At 43.7% G+C, this 21,739-nt stretch overlaps 1 protein-coding gene across 2 annotated transcripts in view; it reads right to left on the bottom strand.

The window, feature by feature from the left end:
• Nucleotides 1–19,999, bottom strand: part of LOC141144076 (fucolectin-like) — a 32,387-nt gene extending 12,388 nt beyond the window's left edge. Inside the window, exon 1 of one of the 2 annotated variants that reach the window (XM_073629439.1) lies at nt 19,939–19,999. In XM_073629439.1, coding sequence (XP_073485540.1) covers nt 19,939–19,970 — 32 coding nt within the window. In that variant the 5' untranslated portion in view covers nt 19,971–19,999. The remainder of the gene's footprint in view (nt 1–19,938) is intronic. The other variant, XM_073629438.1, reaches the window with a different exon arrangement.
• Nucleotides 20,000–21,739: the final 1,740 nt, after the last annotated feature.

Genomic DNA, 21,739 nt, shown 5'->3' with positions numbered 1-21,739 from the left:
CATTTTGAGGGCTCCGATGATGGTGCTCATCTAGAGGAAGGCAGTAACGTGAGCCCAGACAGAGGGGGTGCCCAAGAAGGACAGCAATCTGGCAGTCATGGTCCCCCTGCTGCAGCATACTGTCAGGTTTGCTGCAGTGATGAGGAGGGATGGGATGATGAGGTCACTGACTTCACATGGGTGAGAGAGGAGAAGGAGGAGGAGGCACATTACCAACAAGGCAGGATGCCCTCCAGGGGCCAGCCACTGACTGCATCACACCGCAGAGCTCCGCATGTGCAGGGCGCTGCTGTCTCTGCATGTTATTCCACAAGTTCTTTGGTGTGGGCCTTTTTTGAGACAAGTCAAATCCCACCGCTGCTATTTGCAACATATGTCTCAAGCGTATCTCGCGTAGCCAAGACATCTCCCACTTGGGCACCACATGCTTGACCAGCCATATGTTGACCTGCCATGCAGTTCATTGGCTGACCCACACCAAAGAACAAAGAGGACCTCTCCTTGCACCTCATCAGCTGGGATCTCCAACCCCACTACACCTTCAGTCCTCTCTGAGACCTGCACTGAGAGGAATGAAGGTGTAGAATTAGGTGTGTCACTGCCAAGTACTTGCGGGCTATCTGCTATCGGTACACTGACGTTAGATTGGACCAGGCAAATTTCCCTGCCCCAGCTGCTGCACCGCCGAAGCCTTTGGGTTACTGGGTCTTGAGGATAGATCACTGGCCAGAGCTTGCACAGTATGCAATTGAGCTACTGGCCTGTCCTGCATCCAGCGTTCTTTCGGAACGCACATTCAGTGCTGCTGGAGGCTTTGTAACCGATCACAGGGTGAGCCTGTCCACCGGCTCGGTCGATCGACTGTCCTTTAAAAAAATGAATCAGTCCTGGATCACCACCAGATACCAAGCACCTGATGCTGATGTAACCGAATAAATTTTTTTGCAATGTCAGATCCCTTCAAGACTATGCTGATGCTGAGTGACTATCCTGTTATGCTGAGTGACTATCCTCTTCCTCCTGAATGATCATGCTGATAGCTTGTAAGAATATTTTTGGCTCTGGGCGCTACCACCAGTGGCTCAGACCCTGTTTAACAGGGGCGTGTAATTACAATTTTTGGTGCAATTCTTTGCAGCAGGGCTCATTCCTGCGCTCCAACTAGAGTATCTGTGAGGGGTTGCAGTGTTGTGGCACCAGCACCAGTGCCTAAGGCCCAATTTCTTTGCCCCTGTTTAACAGGGGCGTGTAATTACAATTTTTGATGCAATTCTTTGCAGCAGGGCTCATTCCTGCGCTCCAACTAGAGTATCTGTGAGGGGTTGCAGTGTTGTGGCACCAGCACTAGTGCCTACGGCCCAATTTTTCAGCCCCTGTTTAACAGGGGCGTGTAATTACAATTTTTGATGCAATTCTTTGCAGCAGGGCTCGTTCCTGTGCTCCAGCTAGAGTATCTGTGAGGGGTTGCAGTGTTGTGGCACCAGCACCAGTGCCTAAGGTCCAATTTTTCTGTCCCTGTTCAACAGAGACATGTAATTACAATTCTTGATCTAATATTTCACAGCAGGGCCCGTTCCAGTGCCTACCAAGGGTAACTGTGAGGACATACAGTGTTGTGGCACCAGCACCACCACCATCACCAAAGGCCCAATTTTTCTGCCCCTGTTCAACAGGGGCATGTAATTACAATTCTTGATCTAATATTTCACAGCAGGGCCCTGTGAGGGCTTACAGTGTTGTGGCAACACCAACACCTAAGGCCACAATTTCTGCAGAGTATATAGGGCAGGCCCCTACTTTCAAACATCCAACTTACAAACGACTCCTACTTGCAAACGGAAGGAGACAACAGGAAGTGAGATGAAATCTACCCCTAGGAAGGGAAATTCTCTCCTGTAAGAGTTAATATGGGAAAAACTTTTCTCCTTTCCACTGATGCTTTATCACCAATCCTTGTTTCACTAAAACCCCACATTTTCTAAAAACATTTGTCATGGGGACAGAACGTGAGGTGAAATCTTCTGAAGAGGAGCACAGACAGCAAAAGATTTTTTTGCTGAAGCTACACTTTAAAAATGTACCAGTTCAAAATTACAAACAGATTCTACTTAGCAACAAACCTACAGTCCCTGTCTTGTTTGCACTGCCTGTATACTGCTGTTCAGAGTATATAGGGCCTGGGGGCCCCACGCCTTTCCTTTTTTAATTTTGGTGCGGGGTTCCCCTTAATACCCATACAAGACCAAAAGGCCTGGTAATGGACTGGGGGGGGTACCCATGCAGTTTATCTCACTTATTTTCATCCATACTGTCGGGACCCAACATTACATTAAAGCCACAAGCAGTTTTAAATTACTTTTATTCCTTTAAAAATGTTATTTTTGCCGGGACTGTTCTAAGCACGGGAAACATGCGCCACTTTACAGGCATACTATAGACACCCCCCAGGTACGATATATAAAGGAATATTTCACTTTTTTTTCACTTTAAGCATCAGTAAAATCATTGCTCCCGAAAAAACGGACGTTTTTGAAACTTTTTTTTGCATTGATACATGTCCCCTGGGGCAGGACAAGGGTCCATAAACCAATAAAAGCAATAGGACCCACCTCCCTGGTCCTTTGGCTTTTCTCTTCTAATAAAGCCTCTTCTCATACTTCTCTTATCAGTTCAGGGTATGTAGGCACCACTTTGGTTCTCTTTAGTAACAACTTTAATACAATCGGGTGATTTGACCTAGCCCCTTGCAGAACTTGGTCTAGATGAGCTTGGTCAGCATCTTTGGGATCAATACCCCTCTTGAGGAAAATTTGATGCAGCATCCGGTCTACTCGAGATATGTATTTAAACAGACTCTCCCCTTTCTGCTGGTGGGTGTGGTTGAATTTGTACTTCAGATCTGCAATAGTTTCAACTCTTCCAAATACAGCATACAGGGCGTCTATGTACTCCATGGCAACACAAGTTTTCTTTCCCAGATTACGAATCACATCAGCTTCCAGGCCTCGAAGACTCTCACTGAGCCGTTGTCGTTTCACAGCCTCTGGGACACTCTATTCTTCCAGGGCCTGCAGAGCTTGACTCATCCAGGTTTCAAACTCATCTTCCCCTACAGAAGTTGGGGTAACTGTCCTGAGAAAAACCTGAGTCTCCGATAGCTCTGGTTGGCCTTTCCAGCACCATTTTTCACCAAACTATTGACTACCTGGTTCATATCTGTGTAAAAAGAGAAAGGAGGGACATTGGCTCCTTGGGGGTGGCTCCCACTGATACTGGGCCCTTTTCCTGAGCCCTTGATGGGGGCTATTGCTCAGTGGGCTCTCCCCCCCAGTTTGAGCGGGATCACTCTAGCAATTATTCCTTTGGCTAGGCATACCTCTTCCCTGTGGAAACACACATCTCTTCTTGCCACTCCAGTAGCACCCAGACTTGATCCAAGTCGTATTCAGCTTCCGGGTCTACAATGTAGGCCCTGAGGCCAGAGCTCTGACCCACTTTCTAATCTCTCTTTAGGTGTGCTCACTCTCTCTCTCTAGAACAGTGTTTCCTGACTCCTGCCCCAGGCAACCGCAGCTACCAAAGCGTCCTCCCATGCGGATTGTGGCTATTGTCTAGGTTGGCTGGGGTCCAATGCAGATGGCCTCCCAGATGAGCCCCCAAATGTAGCACGACCCCCTGGCACGAACTCTCCTGCCAAATTTTTGCTGAGTCTTCCCCACGTAAAAGGCTCCACACTGAAACTGCATGAGGTAGACCATAAATAATCGGCCTTCCTGGGGGACGTTTAAGCTCTTGTGCACCTTGGGGCGGGCATATAAAGTGGGCAGGCGAGGATGTCTTGTTCTGATGAAGTCCCATATATCTCTTGTGATGGCCCCTTCATTAAGGGACTCATCCACAAGTGAGTAGAACTCCTGATTAAATCTCTCCACTACTGATGGAGAGATTTTGCAATAACATTAGGTGTTGTTAAGAGGTCAAAAAGTGGTCAAAAAGTTCCTACATATAACAATACAAACAAATGGGGTCCATATCCAAAAATCATGAGTCCAAGGCTAGGTTTATTGGGTGTATTATCCACCCTAGTGTAGCTTATAGATAAATTGTGACTCATGTGTTTCGATATGAAATGGAAGGGGAGATTCAACAGAAAAATAAAAAACCCACAGATCCACAGATGGAACCAACACATGGTGGAAAAAGTGGGGGATACATGATGAAAGGTGCGCAAAGTGGAAATACTAGAGGTTCCTCCCTGAACCGAGGTAAAGCTAATATGAAAAAAGATCTTGGGGCTATCCCCAAAACAAAACGTACTCAACTAGATGATTTTTTAGAGAAAAACAAGGTGCCCCCAACATCATCTCCCCCACCTCAGACACAATAGGAGATGCAATCTCCTGTAATAAAACTTTTTCAGAAGGAGGATTAAACATTGTCAATTTATCTTCTCATGTCCTAACTTCAGCAGAACATGATGTGCCATCATTGGGCTTATCCTTTTGTCCTGACAACAATATGGATGTCTTTGAGACAATCAAGGACATAAACTTATTTGCTAGAAACCTTTTTTTTTAAGTTTATATACTAAGCAAAGCAATAAGGAAATGGAGCTACCCCTGAATTTAAAAGCAGCAGATTTCAGAGCCAATAGAGACTTGAATCTGTTGTTACAAGAAAATGAATCTCTATATGGAGCATGGGAGGAGAATCTAGACAGTGAAGAAAGTGAGGAGGAGACTGAGGATAATATAAACAAGAAATTGAAAAGGAAATCGCACAGTTTTCCCCCTTTGAATTTAAACCCTGCAATAGCTTTATTTGTTAGGCAAATTAGTAGGGAAATTGGGGCTTTAAAAGGGGATACGACTCATCATAATGACAATTTGACTTTGGAGCAAAAATATGCACTCAAATCGCTTAAAAACTATTTTGATATTACAATTAAAGGATCAGATAAGGGTGGGAACATTGTCCTTATGGACAACACTAACTATGAGAATATGTGTCTGAAAATACTTAACAACACCTAATGTTATCAGTAGTGGAGGAATTTAATCAGGAGTTCTACTCACTTGTGGATGAGTCCTTAATGAAGGGGCCATCACAAGAGATATATGGGACTTCGTCAGAACAAGACATCCTTGCTTGCCCACTCTATATGCCCTCCCCAAGGTGCACAAGAGCTTTAAAAAAACCCAGGAAGGCTGATTATTTTGGCAAATGGCTGCATCTCTTAAGGAGTAAGTCAGATTATCGATCATTATCTCAGACCACATGTCATGGATTTACCTTCGTACAAGGACACAATCCACCTCCTACAAATTAGAGGAACTGGTGATTCCAGAATCAGTGATTTTGGTATCCATTGACGTGGAATCGCTATACAATAGCATTTCACAGGATTTGGGCATTGCAGCAATTAATCAAGTACTCAGACAACGGGCTACCACTGATTGGAAATTCAATAGTTTTGTCTTCCAGGTGCAGGGGGTGGCTATGGGGACGTGCTGAACTATGACTTTAGAGAGATCAACTTTTTGGATTTTTGTATCCAAAAGGACCCTTATATGCCAACCTGTACCTGGGGGAGTGGGAAAATTACTTTTTTTCTGGAGAGCAGTCGTCTATGTACACTCGGCACATTTTAATGTGGCAGAGGTACGTAGACGATGTTCTTATCATCTGGGATGGTCCAGAGGGTGACTTGAAAGAGTGTTTAAAATCCATGAATCAGAACAACTTTAATCTCTTTTTCACAATGAACTATGACTTTAGAGAGATCAACTTTTTGAATATTTGTATCCAAAAGGACTCCAATGGGGGACTTAGCAGTATGCTCTTCAGAAAAGAGACTGCAGGTAACACCCTGCTACATGCAGACAGTTTTTACACAGACACATTAAAGAGATCAATTCCATTTAGTTAGTTCTTTCGCATAAGAAGAAACTGCACTACTGATGAGGATTTTCAAAAAGAATGTGATGAGCTCACCACCAGATTGCTGGCTAGAGGTTATACAAAAACAACTCTAAAGAAGACATTTAATTGTGCAAAGGGCATTGCTAGATGAGACCTTATTTTCAAACCAAAAAAGAAAAATGAGGATAATAATATCACCAGGATTATTATGAAGTACTCCAAGGAACAGCATCAAATTAGGAAAATTATTAGTAAATACTGGCCTCACTGAGGATCCAATTTTGACCTGGCTACAGCAAAGCCCCAGATCACATATAAAAAACCAGGATCCATTGGGAATATGTTAACACAGAGTGAGTATAAAGGGAACACAAGGAGAGACCCATGTAAGACCTGGGGTACCTACCCTTGTGGTTCTTGCTCACAATTAGGGATGGGCTTTATGTTCGGGTCGAACATGAGTTCAACTTGAATATTGGCTGTTCGCCCATTCGGCGAATAGCGAACAATTTGGCGTGTTCACGGCAAATTCAAAAGCCGCGGAACACCCTTTTAAAAGTCTATAGGAGAAATCAAAAGTGCTAATTTTAAAGGTTAATATGCAAGTTATTGTCATAAAAAGTGTTTGGGGACCTTCGTCCTGCCCCAGGAGACATGTATCAATGCAAAAAAAAGTTTTAAAAACGGCCGGTTTTTCGGGAGCAGTGATTTTATTAATGCTTAAAGTGAAATAATAAAAGTGTAATATTCCGTTAAATTTTGTACCTGGGGGGTGTCTATAGTATGCCTGTAAAGTGGCGCATGTTTCCCGTGTTTAGAACAGTCTGACAGCAAAATGACATTTCTAAAGGAAAAAAATAATTTAAAACTACTCGCGGCTATAATAAATTGTCAGTCCGGCAATACACATAAAAGTTAATTGATAAAAATGGCATGGAGGTCCCCCACAGGGGAACCCCGAACCAAAATAAAAAAAAATGCTTGGGGGTCCCCCCAAATTTCATACCAGGCCCTTCAGGTCTGGTATGGATATTAAGGGGAACCCTGTGGCAATTTTTTTTTTAAATGGCGTGAGGGTCCACCTTTAAAATCCATACCAGACCCTTTACGTCTGGTATGGATTTTAAGGGGAACCCCCGTGCCAAAATTTTTAAAAAAATGGCATGGGGTCCCCCCAAAAATCCATATCAGACCCTTATCCGAGCACGCAACCTGGCAGGCCGCAGGAAAAGAGGGGGGAACGAGAGAGCGCCCCCCTCCTGAACCGTACCAGGCCACATAGTGAGTAATAAAAAGTGTATACTGCACTGTGACTCCGCAATCCAGCAGCCGTCACGGCTGAAGACAAAGAGCTAAGTAGGTTGAAAATAAATAAGTGCAGCGCTATGATTGCAAAAAAAGGGAAAAATTGTATGTGATTCAAACATATATGTGACAAAATGACACATAATAGATGTGAATGGATATTAAGCAATGTGCTAATATAGTGACTGCACTACACACAAATGTCCAAATTGAGTGAAGTGATGAAATACAGTCCAATTAGGTTTGTGATCCAATACACGTGAGAAGTTCCTGGCATTCCTGGGAACCTTGGAGTGAAAAAATGGAAGCAAACACCACGTGAAAGAGGGAGGAGGCTTACCTATATTATTGACTTGGCGGGGCATATAACACCCAAGTCAACAAGGCTTGTTGGGTTCAAACCACCCAATGGGGGACAGCAGATCCTGGAACTCCGTCAGTTGATTAGCCTTAGAAGGTCATGAGATGTTAGCTGAAGGCTCCAGGAGTCTCGGGGAGCATGAAAACTTATTGTCACAGGAAGGGTATTAGACATGTGCACAGCCAAAAAATTTGTTCGTTTTCATTTCATTCGTTTATTATTTTTTTCGTTTTTTGGGTCATTCGTTATGATCGCGATTCGTAAATTCGTTCATTCATAAATTCGTAAATGCGTTAATTCGTACATTCGAAAATTCGAACATTCGTTCATTCGTACATTTGTTCATTTTTACATTTGTACATTCATAAATTCGTACATTCGTAAATTCGTAAAATCGTACATTTGTAAATTAGAAAATTCGGAAATTTGTAAATTCGAAGTTTGAAAATTCAAAAACCTGAAAATTCCAAAATCTGAAATAGTAACTAGCTATTAAATTATAGGTATTGTAATTTCCTTTCAAGTTTGACTGTCAGTGAACGTAACAAATAGGAATTTATCCAAAGTTACGAATTATCCAAAACGAATGCTGCATCTAAACAAATGGAACGGAACAAATTAATAATAAATAATAATAATAAAACGTTGTTATTATTATTATTATTGTTATTCATTATTATTAATTCATTACGTTCCATTCGTTTGGATACGGCATTCGTTTTTTCGGATCATTCATAACTTCGGATAAATTTTCTATGTGTTATGTTCACTAACAGCCAAATTTGAAAGGAAATTACAATACCTATAATTTAAAAGTTACTAGTAATAGTTAAGTTATTATTAGTTAACTATTATTTCAGATTTCCGAATTTTCAAATTTACAAATTTACGAATTCACTAAATTACTAATGTACGAATGTACGAATGTACATTCGTAAATTGCGAATGTATGAATGTACGAATGTCCGAATTTACGAATTTACAATTTTATCGAATTTACGAATATTCGGAAAAAGTTCGTTAAACGGGTTTTCGTTAATTCGGATATTCCCGAATTAACGAATTTGTCGAAATTCGTTAAAAAACTAATTCGGAACGAAACGAATTACACATGCCTAAAGGGTATCATGTAATAGAAAAAGGGGGCTGACATAGCGTGATACCGTTTAAAAAGAAGGCGGTTTATTAAAATTATAATTTCAACACTCACATTTGGAAGAAATTGATACAGCATGTAAAAGCACGAGCAGATGTTAGCAGAAGGTCCACCTAAAGCGTTTCGATTGCACAGTCGTCATCTGGGGTCTAACATCTCATGACCGTCTAAGGCTGATCGACTAACGGAGTTCCAGGATCTGCTGTCCCCTATTGGGTGGTTTGAACCCAACAAGCCTTGTTGACTTGGGTGGTATATGCCCCGCCAAGTTAATAATATTTGGTAAGCCTCCTCCCTCTTTCACGGTGGTGGTGTTTGCTTCCATTTTTTCACTCCAAGGTTCCCAGGAATGCCAGGAACTTCTCACATGTGTATTGGATCACAAACCTAATTGGACTGTATTTCATAATTTCGTTCAATTTGGACATTTGTGTGTAGTGCAGTCACTATATTAGCATATTGCTTAATATCCATTCACATCTATTATGTTAGAGTTTGTCTCATTTTGTCACATATATGTTTGAATCACATACAAGTTTTCCCTTTTTTTGCAATCATAGCGCTGTACCAGGCCACATGCCCTCAACATTGGGAGGGTGCTTTGGGGTAGCCCCCCCAAAGCAACTTGTCCCTGTGTTGATGGGGAGAAGGGCCTCATCTCCACAACCCTTGCCCAGTGGTTGTGGGGTTCTGTGGGGGGGCTTATCGGAATCCGGAAGCCCCCTTTAACAAGGGGACCCCCAGATCCCGCCCCCCCGTGTGAAATGGTAATGGGGTACAAATCTACCCCTACCATTTCACAAAAAAAGTGTCAAAAATGTTAAAAAAGACAATAGACGGTTTTTGACAACTCCTTTATTATTTTTTTCTTTCCCCGCTTCTTCTTCCATCTTCTTTTGGTCTTCCTCAATGGCGTCACTAAGGGGGGCCAGAGGGGGCCCTGACCCCCCAACATTGTGCTGTGCCCCACCATGTGCCCCTCCAAATGAAACACCTTTTGTTTCTTTAATGTATCGGGTGTCCCGCATCTTGCTTGGCTCGCCGTGAGTGGACACAAGCTCTCCTGAGAGAGAGAGGCAGAGCGTCCTGTCAGCTCCTGCAGGGGATTTCTCCCCCTCCTTCTGCTCGCTGACACTCTGAAGGGAGGGAGGAGAGCGACTTCAGGAAGGACGGACTCCACCAGCACAGGGGTGGGCAAGCCTCCCATTTCTGTATCTCAGTGACAGTAAAAAAGCAGACTGACTTCTCACGTCCAAAAGTAGGATGGAAGAAATCAGCCTATAAATTCTGAAACTGGTCACTGCAGCTCTGCAGGAGTGTCTATGACACTCTTACACACAGCCCAGCGAACACATCCACCCCCCCTCACTGATGGGAGAGCAGAGCAATATAGCTCTCCTCCTCCCACCTCTGCTCCTCCTGTGTCTTCCCGCCCCGCCCCCACTATCCCCGGTGTTCTGCCGAGAAAGTTCCCCCCCAGCGGATAAGGACTCCCCTGTACTGCGCAGGCGCAGCGCTTGCGCAGTACGAGCCGCCGAAAATAGCCGGAGCCGAACAGATGAGAGTCAGCTGTACACGGCGCCTGTAACAGGGCCCCTCGCGGGCTCACTTCACTCGCCATGCTTCTGGCACAGCTTCGCTTCGCTCGGCATAGTTTTTTTCGAGCTCTATGTCCACTTGGATGGTGGGGCCTGAACCTGGAATCAGTACGCAGGCGCCGTGTAGACCTGACGATCAGCTGTTCAACTTCGGAGTCTTTTGGCGGCTCCATAGTCATTCATACTGCGCAAGCACAGCGCATGCACAGTACAGGGGGGTCCTTATCCGCCGGGGGAACTTTCTCGGCAAGACACTGGGGTGCAGATGTATCTAGAGAGAGGGGATGTGTGGGCGAGAAAATGAAAATCAGCAGCTGCAGAATGCAGATTCCTCTGTGTGTGTGAATGATGCCTGTCTGAGCCAGGACCTGTGGGTGAATACACACTGCAGTACACTGTAATAAACAAACTGTCCTTATCTCCATCTCCCTCCCTTCTCTCCCCCATCTGTCTCCCTCCCCCCCTCCTGTTCTTCCAAGACCTTCATAAACTTAGAAAGTACAGATTTCTTTCCTGCAGTCACAGATTGCAGGAAAGAAATTTGCATAATTCCCCCCATCAGCACAGTCAGTGCTGACAGGGGAATCCTTTCCACTGAACAATTGTATTCTCCCACTAGTGATAATCATAAGAGAATCCGGCAGGCTGGCTGTACCCAATTTGATCGATCAACTTGATACATTCAGTCGGCTTATTAATGGTTTAAGGGCTGGTTCACACCGGTGCGCAGTGCGAGATCGTATGTGATTCGCACCGCACCGCAGTGCAAATCACATGCGATGTCCATACAATGCGATTTCAGCCATACACATAGTATGGCTGAAATCACATCGCATTCGGACTAAACTTGCACAGGACCCTTATTTTGGTCCGCACCAGAATTGGATCGCATGGGTGTTCACACCTATGCAATCCGATTCATGTCCGAACTGAGATATGCGAGCTAAAATGGGGGTGTCATTAATGTTGTATAACACTCCCCAGCAGTTCACATATGGCAATGTGAACTGCCGTGCGAGTCGAGCGCAATGCTGGAACCTGCAGTGGATTCGCAGGGTTCCCGCATTGCACTAGTGTGAACCCAGCCTTAATCTCAGCCAGTTCTTGATGAACCGGCCGAGATGTAAACTATCTATGGCTAATCTTAGCTCTTAGGCAGCCCATACATTGATCTCTTTTTTCATTCAACTGTTAGGTTGAATGAAAAAAGAAAAATGTTCCAATTCCCCCGTCTACACATTCCAGGTGGATGGGGGAATACTCCCAGTGTGGACCTGCGGCAGAACTATCAGGGTTGCCGTCCTGTCCCGGCTATTGACAGCGCTGGTCTCTGTCTCAATGGCAGCAGCATATTAGGACCCAGTGCTGATTACTTTATGGGGTTGATGAGCTCATGCATAGGAGGGTCAGCACAATTGGTTGTTAGAAATGGGATCCTGTGTGTTTGAAATCCCACATGCCCAATCCCGCCAGGAAGCCCACACTGCACACCGCTAATCACAGGCAGGGAGACATTTCCGGGTTCACAGCTGCACAGATCAGGAAATGTCTGACTGCCTGTGATTAGCGGTGTGCAGTGTCGGCTTCCTGTCGGGATCGGGCATGTGGGATTTCAAACACACCCGAGCCCATCTCTTAGGCTCTATTCACACTAATGCGTTTTTGATGCATTTTGCATTTTGCAGAAATGCATGGGAATTTTTTAATGTTTCCTATGGAACATGTTCACATCAATGCATTTTTTGTGCCTCTGCGTTTTTGGAAAGGGTCGGGGACTTTTTTTCATGCAAAATGCAGCGTTTTGCATGTAAAAGAATTCAATGGACCTGCATCCAAAACGCAAGTACCACGTTTTTGGCGCGTTTTTGCAGCGTTTTGCATTTTTTCCTTCTTTTTTTTTACACTGTATACAGTATAAGAAAAAAACACTGTAAAAATGCAAAACGCAGCAAAAGCACGGCAAAAACACGTGTTCAAAAGCGCAGCAAGCACCGCAAAAAGCACTGCAGAAACACTCAAAAGCAACATGCATAGATGTGAATCGAGCCTTATAGTTGCAGATAGTTGAGCTCCCTGCAGATTGCTTAGCAGCAGTGGAGCCTTCTCTGATATGCTGATCGTGATGCAATCCAGGTGATGCTCCTAGTCAAATCCTAGTGTTAAATATGATAGTGATTTTATTGATCAAAGCCCACACCCTACACAGGCTTGGACCTCCACGACTGCCGCCGCTGCCAAGGAGACAGACACCAGACCAGCGCTGTCAATAGCAGGGGCAGGACAGCAAGAGTTGGCCCCCCTACTTTTGTCCCTGTCCCCCCATGTGCCGCCCCCTAAATATGAAAGCTAGAGACGACACTGGTCTTCCTTCGGTGTTCTTCTTCTTCCTCCTTCTTGTTCTTCCCTTGCTTCTTCCTCTATCTTCTTCCGCTTCTTCCTCCGGTCTTCTTGACTGGCATCTTCCTCCGGCTTCTTTGTCCTCCGATCCGCCTCAGTGGGAGTCTCCCGCTCTGTGACACTTCTGTTCAGGTGACAGCTCTTATATAACGGAGGGTGGGGCCACCCGGTGATCCCGCCCCCTCTGATGCACGGGGACTTCCCTATGGCTCTCCCCATGTTGTCAGAGGGGGCGGGGTCACCCGTTTGGGCATAGGTAATTTGTATCTACATATACATATTGCTAAAGAACACAGTTATAAATTACCCAAAGTGAATTTTACCGTACTGGATAGACTTCATATACCCATTAGAGGGAGCGACTGGAATAAAGTTCTGTTCCAGCGCGAAAGGTACCTAAAAGCCACGACCCCCCCCCTCCCAGCCTCAATGAAATGGAGAGCTTCAGACCGTTTCTTGAGGGTTTCCGTTCGGGAAAAACAGACTGATGGTTCAAAAAGGATGTTATGGACTGATTCTTTACAAGGCATGATACTTCCCCCAGGGGTTGGATTCATTTTATGCCCTTCATCTTCATACCATTTTGGCACTCCTTTTCTCTTTTCTTCCACTCCTCACTGTGAGGCTTCACATGTGTTTTTACTTTTTGGGTAAATTGTTTTGGAATTTGAGAAGTAAATACATATGGGGTTTTCAGTACTTTAATGTATGCAATCTTTTCCCTTTTCTTTGGACACCCGGGGATCAGGATGTCCTTTAAGAGAGGAGGTCTATAATACACTAACTGTAAGTATGTATGGTGGATGCATTCCCTATGTGATGTCAGCCTTGGAATCAGCACCCAGTTTCTTCCCCTTTTTCATTGAATCTGGGTGGTGGGTCCCTTTTTATTTGCAGGCCCCATAATTCTATCTGGCATAAGAGGACACTCTGGTCTGTGTGACATTGGGTGCCACATTATACCCTCAGATGGGTGCTTTTTTCCACCATTATGCCGCGTACACACGGTCGGACTTTACAGCTACAAAAGTCCGACGGACCAAGTCCGGCGGACAATCCGATCGTGTGTGGGCTTCCCCGGACTTTCAGCGGACTTTTTCAGCCGCAAATCAGACGGACTTTAGATTTGGAACATGCTTCAAATCTTTACGTCATAACGCCGCCGGACCCAGAAATCCGGCCGTTTGTATGCTAGTCCGACAGACAAAAACCCACGCTAGGGCAGCTATTGGCTACTGGCTATCAACTTCCTTATTTTAGTCCGGTTGTACGTCATCACGTACAAATCCGTCGGACTTTGGTGTGATCGTGTGTAGGCAATTCCGGTCATTAGAAAGTCTGTTGAAAGTCCGCCAAAAGTCTGTTGAAAGTCTGCCGAAAGTCTGTCGGACGGGCTGTCGGACTTTTGTAGCTGAAAAGTCCGACCGTGTGTACGCGGCATTAGAGGGATCTGTTTTTTGTCCTGCTAGGGCCAGATCCTCTGCTCTTTAATTAAATCTGGGGTTCTCTAAGGGGTTTTTTGGCCTTGAATGGTCAGGACGGAATGCTGGACAGAGGACCTGCCGTGCATGATCAGCATACCATCCCGATATCGGCCGGCTTATCCCACCTATTTGTGGCTATTTTAGAGTGGTGCCCTGAAGCGCCATGCTAGTGTGAGTATCCTGTGTGGGATTTTACTGTGTTTTATAAACAAAAGTTTTTACATACTGCACCATGAAGCCCTCTCTCTATTTATATACCAATGTAAAAGTGGCACTCCTTTGATGTACAGTGACATAAGATCAACCCAGGATCCCGGATGCGCTATTGAACCCTTTAGTGATTCAAAGACGTGTTTTGACCAAGCCTAGCAGCAAGGTCACGCGCCTTAAGGTGAGCAGCTATCACCTAGGGGGGAGCACCTGTGTGTGAATACAGCAACTTACCTCTGGCATCTCACTGAATCGCATGGATTTTTGGAGCACTTATGGACTATACACTGCAGCACTTTATATTTTATTTTTTAGCATATTTCACTGTTATATATGTTATATTATTCATATATATATATATATATTTTTTTTTTTTTTTTTTTTTTTCCTGCGATTTTTTCAAGGACTTTCATTTTATATATATATATATATATATATTTTTTTTTTTTTTTTTGAATGTTACCACAGAGTTGTTCACGTGTATGCACATTATCACTTTATTTGCAATATTGCATGGATTGCACATTTAGCACTGTATGCTGAATCATGTATTTTTGATAGCGCAGCATATTTATATATTTCATTTTGACCTTTTGCATGATTTATGAGACATGTGTAACGCTGGCGGCTAATTCCACATAGAAGCATTGGTTTTGGAGACCCTAAGTGCCGGTTCACACAGGGGCGGCACGACTTGCAGGTCGCCTCAGCGAGGCGACCTGCAAACGACTTCCGAGGCGACTTGCAAAACGACTTCTGTATAGAAGTCTATGCAAGTCGCCTCAAGTCGCCCCCAAAGTAGTACAGGAACCTTTTTCTAAGTCGGAGCGACTTGCGTCGCTCCTATTAGAACGGTTCCGTAGCACAGAACGGGAGGCGACTTGTCAGGCGACTAGGTCGCCTGACAAGTCGCCCCTGTGTGAACCGAGCCTTAGGCTCGATTCACACCTATGCATGTTGCTTTTGAGCGTTTTTGGAGGTTTTTTTTTCATGCTTGGCACGTTTTTGAGCAGCGTTTTTGTAGCGTTTTTGCGGCGTTTTTGCCGCGATTTGCGTTTTTTTTTTTTTTTTTCTTTTTTTTTTACAGTCTTAAAAAAAAATTACAAAAAAAAAAAATACAAAAAAAAAACCGGCAAAAACGCACCAAAAACGCACCAAAAACACTGCAAAAACGCTGCAAAAACGGTGCACTTGCGTTTTTGATGCTTGTCCATTGAAATCCATTACATGCAAAACGCTGCTTTTTGCATGAAAAAAAGTCCCCGACCCTTTCCAAAAACGCAGAGATACAAAAAAGCATTGATGTGAACATGTTCCATAGGAACCCATGTTAAAAAATTCCCATGTATTTCTGCAAAATGCAAAATGCATCAAAAAACGCGCTAGTGTGAATGGAGCCTTATGGTCTGATAGTTAGTGGTGGCTCACAAACACCTTTGAAAAAGTCACGTATCTAGTGACAATACACGTGAGGGAGAAGGAGCCTGTCAGCTCTTGTCAGTGTGCAGCCTGCAGTGATCCTGAATAGCATCAGCACGGAGGAACAAGGAGGCGAGTGATTTCTACTGACCATATATCAGTGAAATGCGATCTATATCTTTTACATCATGTGAGTGGATCTATTGGGCTCTTTGTTAACTTTATTTAGTAGAGGTTATGTGCGCAATGGTGTTGTCCCACTTTTGTATTTCATGTGGGGGAAAACATATGAACAGGAGAAGCGGAGATTAGATGATCCTTAGCCGGAGGATGTAAGCCTATCCTCTGCTGATTAACCCAGACTCAGTAAGCCTTGTTTAAACACAGATAAGAGGTATCATCATCATTTTTCTTCTAACCTGCAAAGGAGTCACCTTTTCAAGTAAGATGTATGGGAATTCACACAAGTGTAATCCTTTTATAATTGTTACCAACTACATATTTATTTAATATATCTGTTTTAATATATTTTTCACTCTATTTTTTCACCACCTTTTTCCACATATTTTTGTTTGTTTATTATTTCACAAGAACAAATGGTGAATTAACTTTTGGATTTGTATTCCGGGAGGTCTCCAATTAGACTTTCACAGCAGACTTTTCAACACATCAGCGCATCACTTTATCTATTTCACAACATGTTGTATCATAATATTCAAAAAATTTCTTCAGGACTTTAAATTTCCAGCCCCCACTCTCCTTTTCTGAGGCACAGCCCTGGAGATTTGAGTGTGGGCAGACACAGAGGGTTAGAGGCAGGAGGAAGAGGTGCAGATCGAGCCCTCTCTCCTCTTCCGTCTATGTGTTTGTGTGTGGGGGGGGATTGTTAGTGCTGGCTTTGGGCAGCATGAAAGAGCATGTAACAGACACCTGGAGCCAGCAACCCTGCTGGGAAGCCATAGTCCAGTCTAAATAATGTGTAAGGGTTTCAGGCAGTCTGAAACCCAGACACATGATTACAAACCTGAACTGTCCGGGTGACAGGTGGCAACCCTAGGTGGAAGTCTTCCTTTGCCACCAGCTCTTTGTTTAATTGGCTAAGCTGTCTCTGCACTGGCATCCCTGGCATCTCTTCAGATGTGTGTAACGTGGCTAATCCGCGCTAAACCCCAAAGAAATTTTAAATATACAGTATATAAAAATATGTATTATACCAAAACTGTGATATATATGTGAAACTGTGTGTATAGTAAACAAAAACTGTAAATATTGATGGTTCTGCAGCTAAAGAAAAACTGGAATATTCAGCTTACAAACCTGTATAACCTAAGATTAGCTGCGCAACCCACTATGTGCAAACAGACATGTGCAATCTATATATCATCAACACGTCTTAATTAGCCAAAAAACGAGTGTTAATTAAAAATAGAAATAAACTAGAGTAATAAAATGTTCATAATGAATGACATTCAGTATGTCTCATTTGAGCCTCCTTTCCCTGTTGATGCCTAGTACGGAGAAACGCAGCGTCGGGTGGAGCGAAAGGATCTGACGTCACTGCACATCAGCTGGCTGGCTTGAGCCACGGCTGTTAGATTTTGAATTCTCTGCTATTACTTTGTAAGATGTCAGTTGCCTGTTATAAGGAATAAAGGAACTCTTTGATTCTAAACATAGTACGAAGTCCCTTCTCTTTCTTCTATTAACGAGTGTACCCACGATACCACGGGTCCCACGGAGAGCATTGCAGCACTTTGGTTTGGCTGGCAGAGGAGAGGATCTGGATAGATGTGTGATTCCTGCCTGAATGATCCCTCCTGTATAGGCCCATATGATCTCCGTAATAGAGATCCTACAGATCTGGTAAGCGGCCATTTGGTATATTTATTGTTCCTAGTTTGTCCTGCGGGAGCACACGGAAACAAGAGCATCTCCCCTTCTATTGAAGGACGTATTTACCTTCTCAACGAAGGACCTACTCTCAATTGAGACATACTGAATGTCATTCATTATGGACATTTTATTACTCTAGTTTATTTTTATTTGTACCCCTTCCCAGCGAGCGTACGCAGATGTGAGTACTCGGCTTTCCGGGGTTACATCGGGATGATGCCCGCAGCTGCAAGCCTCATCCTGGTACCGTTTTTTAGAGCAAACGATCGGCCATCCGAGTATAACAACCGATGCGGCTAAAATACCCTCCCACCGCCTCCCGCCGCCTCCCATGCCATCGGGAGGCCCGGTGACCAATCAGCTGCCTCCAGCGGCTGGGGGCGGGCTGGAATGAAGCCATGGGTGGCTTCGTTCCAGCCTCCTAACTGTAAACGCGGAAACCACGTTATGACGTCACTTCCCATTTACTCGGATGCCAATGGCAAAGGTTTTTAAAAAATACACCCCGGTCCTTCTATGAAGAGTATCTGTCACCACCTATTACTATCACAAGGGATGTTAACATTCCTTGTGACAGCAATAAAAGTCATCAAAATTTTTTTTCTTTTTTTAAAACACAATTTATAAAAATAAAAATAAATAAAATAAATAAGAAAAAAAAATGTTTAAAGCGCTCCCGTCCCCGCGAGCTTGCACAGCAAAGAAAACGCACGCGGAAGTCGCACCCGCATATGTAAACGGTATTCAAATCACACATGTGAGGTATTGCCGTGATCGTCAGAGCGAGAGCAATAATTCTAGCTCTAGACCTCCTCTGTAACTCTAACCTGGTAACCGTAAAAAAAATTTAAAGCGTCGCCTATGGAAATTCTTAGGTACCGTAGTTTGTCGCCATTCCACAAGTGCGTGCAATTATAACATCATCTTTCACATTATACAAAAAAATTAGGGTAACTTTACTATTTGGATTTTTTAAAATTCATGAACGTGTCCCTTTTCCCAAAAATTTGCGTTTAAAACACCGCTACACAAATACCGTGTGATATAAAATATTGCAACACTCTCCATTTTATTCTCTAGATTCTCTGCTAAAAAAATATATATAATGTTTGTGGGTTCTAAGTAATTTTCTAGCAAAAAATATGGATTTTAACTTGTAAACACCAAATTTCAAAAATAAGCTTAGTCATGAAAGGGTTAACACTCGTTGTTTTTTGGTTAATTAACATGTGTTGATGATATATAGATTGCACATGTTTGTTTGCACATAGTGGGTTGTGCAGCTAATCTTAGATTATACATCTCTTCAGATGTGCCGGCCACAGGAATAGCTATACCGTCTTACAGTCTTAATGTGGCACCCCGGGCACATATCCCCCTTGCCCCCCAAGTTTTGGCCCTGATCCTCCCTCTCTCCCCCACAACATGAAAATGATTCCTTATTCCTTTTTAATGCTGCATCACAGTCCTTCTTTCTTGCCTAGGGGAGAATGACGTAATGCCCCCCATCAATGTCGATGTTTCCATAACACGAAAAAAAGTACATCGCTTTTGCAGGCATGCAACCTTGCACGCGCCAAAATGCATGCTAGCATAGTACCCTGTGTTTTGGTGCAGTGCAACTTTAAAAAAGGAATATGCACTTTTGTGCGATTTTCACATTAAGGCTGGGTTCACACTGATGCGGGTGGGGGTCACAACAGGGAGGTCCAGTGTGTGTCTATTTACCGATTCAGGTGAGCATCAGGTCCAAATTTTTGCCTGAATTCGCACCTGAAACTGAGCTAAAGACGCACAGGACCCTTTTCCAATGTGGACCGGCTCCATTAAGAGCCGGTCACACTCACCTGTCATGCGAATTGGATACGGAGAAATCTGCATTCAATTCGCATCAGTGTGAACCCAGCCTTAGGGTAACCTATTGAAATAAATGGGCTGCCTTAAACAAGGCACAAAAATTGCACAAAAAACACATGTGTACTGTAGAATTTGCATAGGTGTGAATGGAGCCTAAATACTCCTCTAAATATTCCTCTATCTATCCTATTTGACTAAAAAAATTGTCATTACATACACTTTAATTTCTCTGATACCTTTGGGATGTCTTTGTATCCCCTTGTGCTTTGTAACCTAAGCAGTTGCCCTCATCCCCCCCCCCCCACCAACAGGTATTTCTACATATGAAGTTCTTACCTGTACAGTCTTGAAGCTTCTGAAATTTTCATAGCCTCCCCTCTGTATTTATATGGGTGTTTGCTTTACACATTTCCTCCCACACCAAATCCACTCCTCAATGAGGGCGGGGAACCTGGTATGACTTATCGATAAAATCCATCCAATGCCTAATTATCCTGGGGAGGGGGGAGGAGCTGTGTAAAGTCAGCAGACTGTAATTGAATTTTTGGATATGCAAAGTTCATTTTGTCAACCAGTTCAACAGAACTTTCAATAAATTATAACAACGATGTTATAAATGTTCAGACAATGCAGTGTCTTGAAAAAGTATTCATACCCCTTGAAATTTTCCACATTTTGTCACGTTACAACCAAAAACAAATGTATTTTATTGTCGGGTCATTTGCTTTATAAAAAATCATTTTCGTGATTGAGAGTGTGAAGTTGACATTTTTTTGTTTATAAAATCGACACGCTCAATTTCTTTGAAAACATTTTTCGGCACACTGTGCTCAAAAGGTTGCTTACCCCTGCTCTACATGATTCAGAATTTGCCACAGTGTACTGCCTCCTAACTAATCCCATCCCCCCACCACTGTTACTGATCCTATCAACCCCCCAGCATTGCAACTGATCATACCTCCCCCGCATTTCCACTGATCCCAGGAGTCCTAGGATTCCTAGGAGTTTTCTGTCTATTGATGGGTCCCTTCACCTGCCCAGTCCATGGTGTGCAGGCAGTAAGGAGATGATGTGATGCAACCTTTAGCAACCAATCAGTGAGCAGTAATTCTGTGCACTAACCTCTTGCAACCAATCATTGAGCTCTAAGAATATGCAGTAACCTCTAGGAGCCAATCAGTGAGCAGTAATAATGTGCAGTAACCTCTAGCAACCAATTAGTGAGTGGTATAGATGTCCAGTAACCTCTAGCAATCAATCAGTGAGCAGCATTGATGTCCAGTAATCTCCAGCAACCAATCAACAAGCAGAAGTCATGTGCTGTAACCTCTAGAAAATAAACAGTGAGCCATAATGTGTGCTGTAACCTCTAGCAGCCAGTCAGCGAGCGGTAATGATAAACTGTACCCTTTGGCAACCAATCGCAATCGTTGATCTTCTTCAGTAAACTGATTTTGAGTCTAGCTGCTATTTATTGTATGTCTCATAGCAGGTGGAGAGTGAAATTGCATGGAAGAGGGGACCCAAGATAATGTTTGCCCAGGGTCCTGTCAATATTAGAGATGGCCCTGATTACATTGGTTACCACCTTTACATTGGTGGTAAATGCAGAATTGCCCTTACACTAGTGGTCATTGTAAATTGTAAATTGTAACATTGGTGGTCAGTGTAGAAGTGTCACCTTACATTGGTGGTCAGTAAAAAGCTCCTCGGTTGTCAGTGTAAATTCCCTCTTACAGGAAGGTCATTTCATATTGCCCCTTTCACTGATGGTTGGTGTAAATGCTCTTATTACATCAGTGTCAGTGTAGAAATCCCTCTTTATATTGGTGGGTGGCGTAAAATCCCCCGTTACATGGTGGCCAGTGAAAAATCCCCCCTCACATTGGTGGTCACTGCAAATTCCCCAAAGATTTCCAGCTTTGCTCTACATGATTCAGAATTTGCCATAGTGTACTGCCTCCTAACTAATCCCATCCCCCCACCACTACCACTGATCCCATCAACCCCCCAGCATTGCCACTGACCCCCCCACTTCTCCCCGAGCACTGCCACTGATTCCAGGAGTCCTAGGATCTCTAGGAGTTTCTGTCTATTGATGGGTCCCTTCACCTCCCCAGTCCATGGTGTGCAGGCA

The sequence above is a fragment of the Aquarana catesbeiana genome, linkage group LG05 (genome assembly GCF_042186555.1).
Source record: "Aquarana catesbeiana isolate 2022-GZ linkage group LG05, ASM4218655v1, whole genome shotgun sequence".
Lineage (NCBI taxonomy): Eukaryota > Metazoa > Chordata > Amphibia > Anura > Ranidae > Aquarana > Aquarana catesbeiana.
The sequence above is the reverse complement of the archived record's forward strand: the minus strand, read 5'-3'. Positions and strand labels throughout refer to the sequence as shown.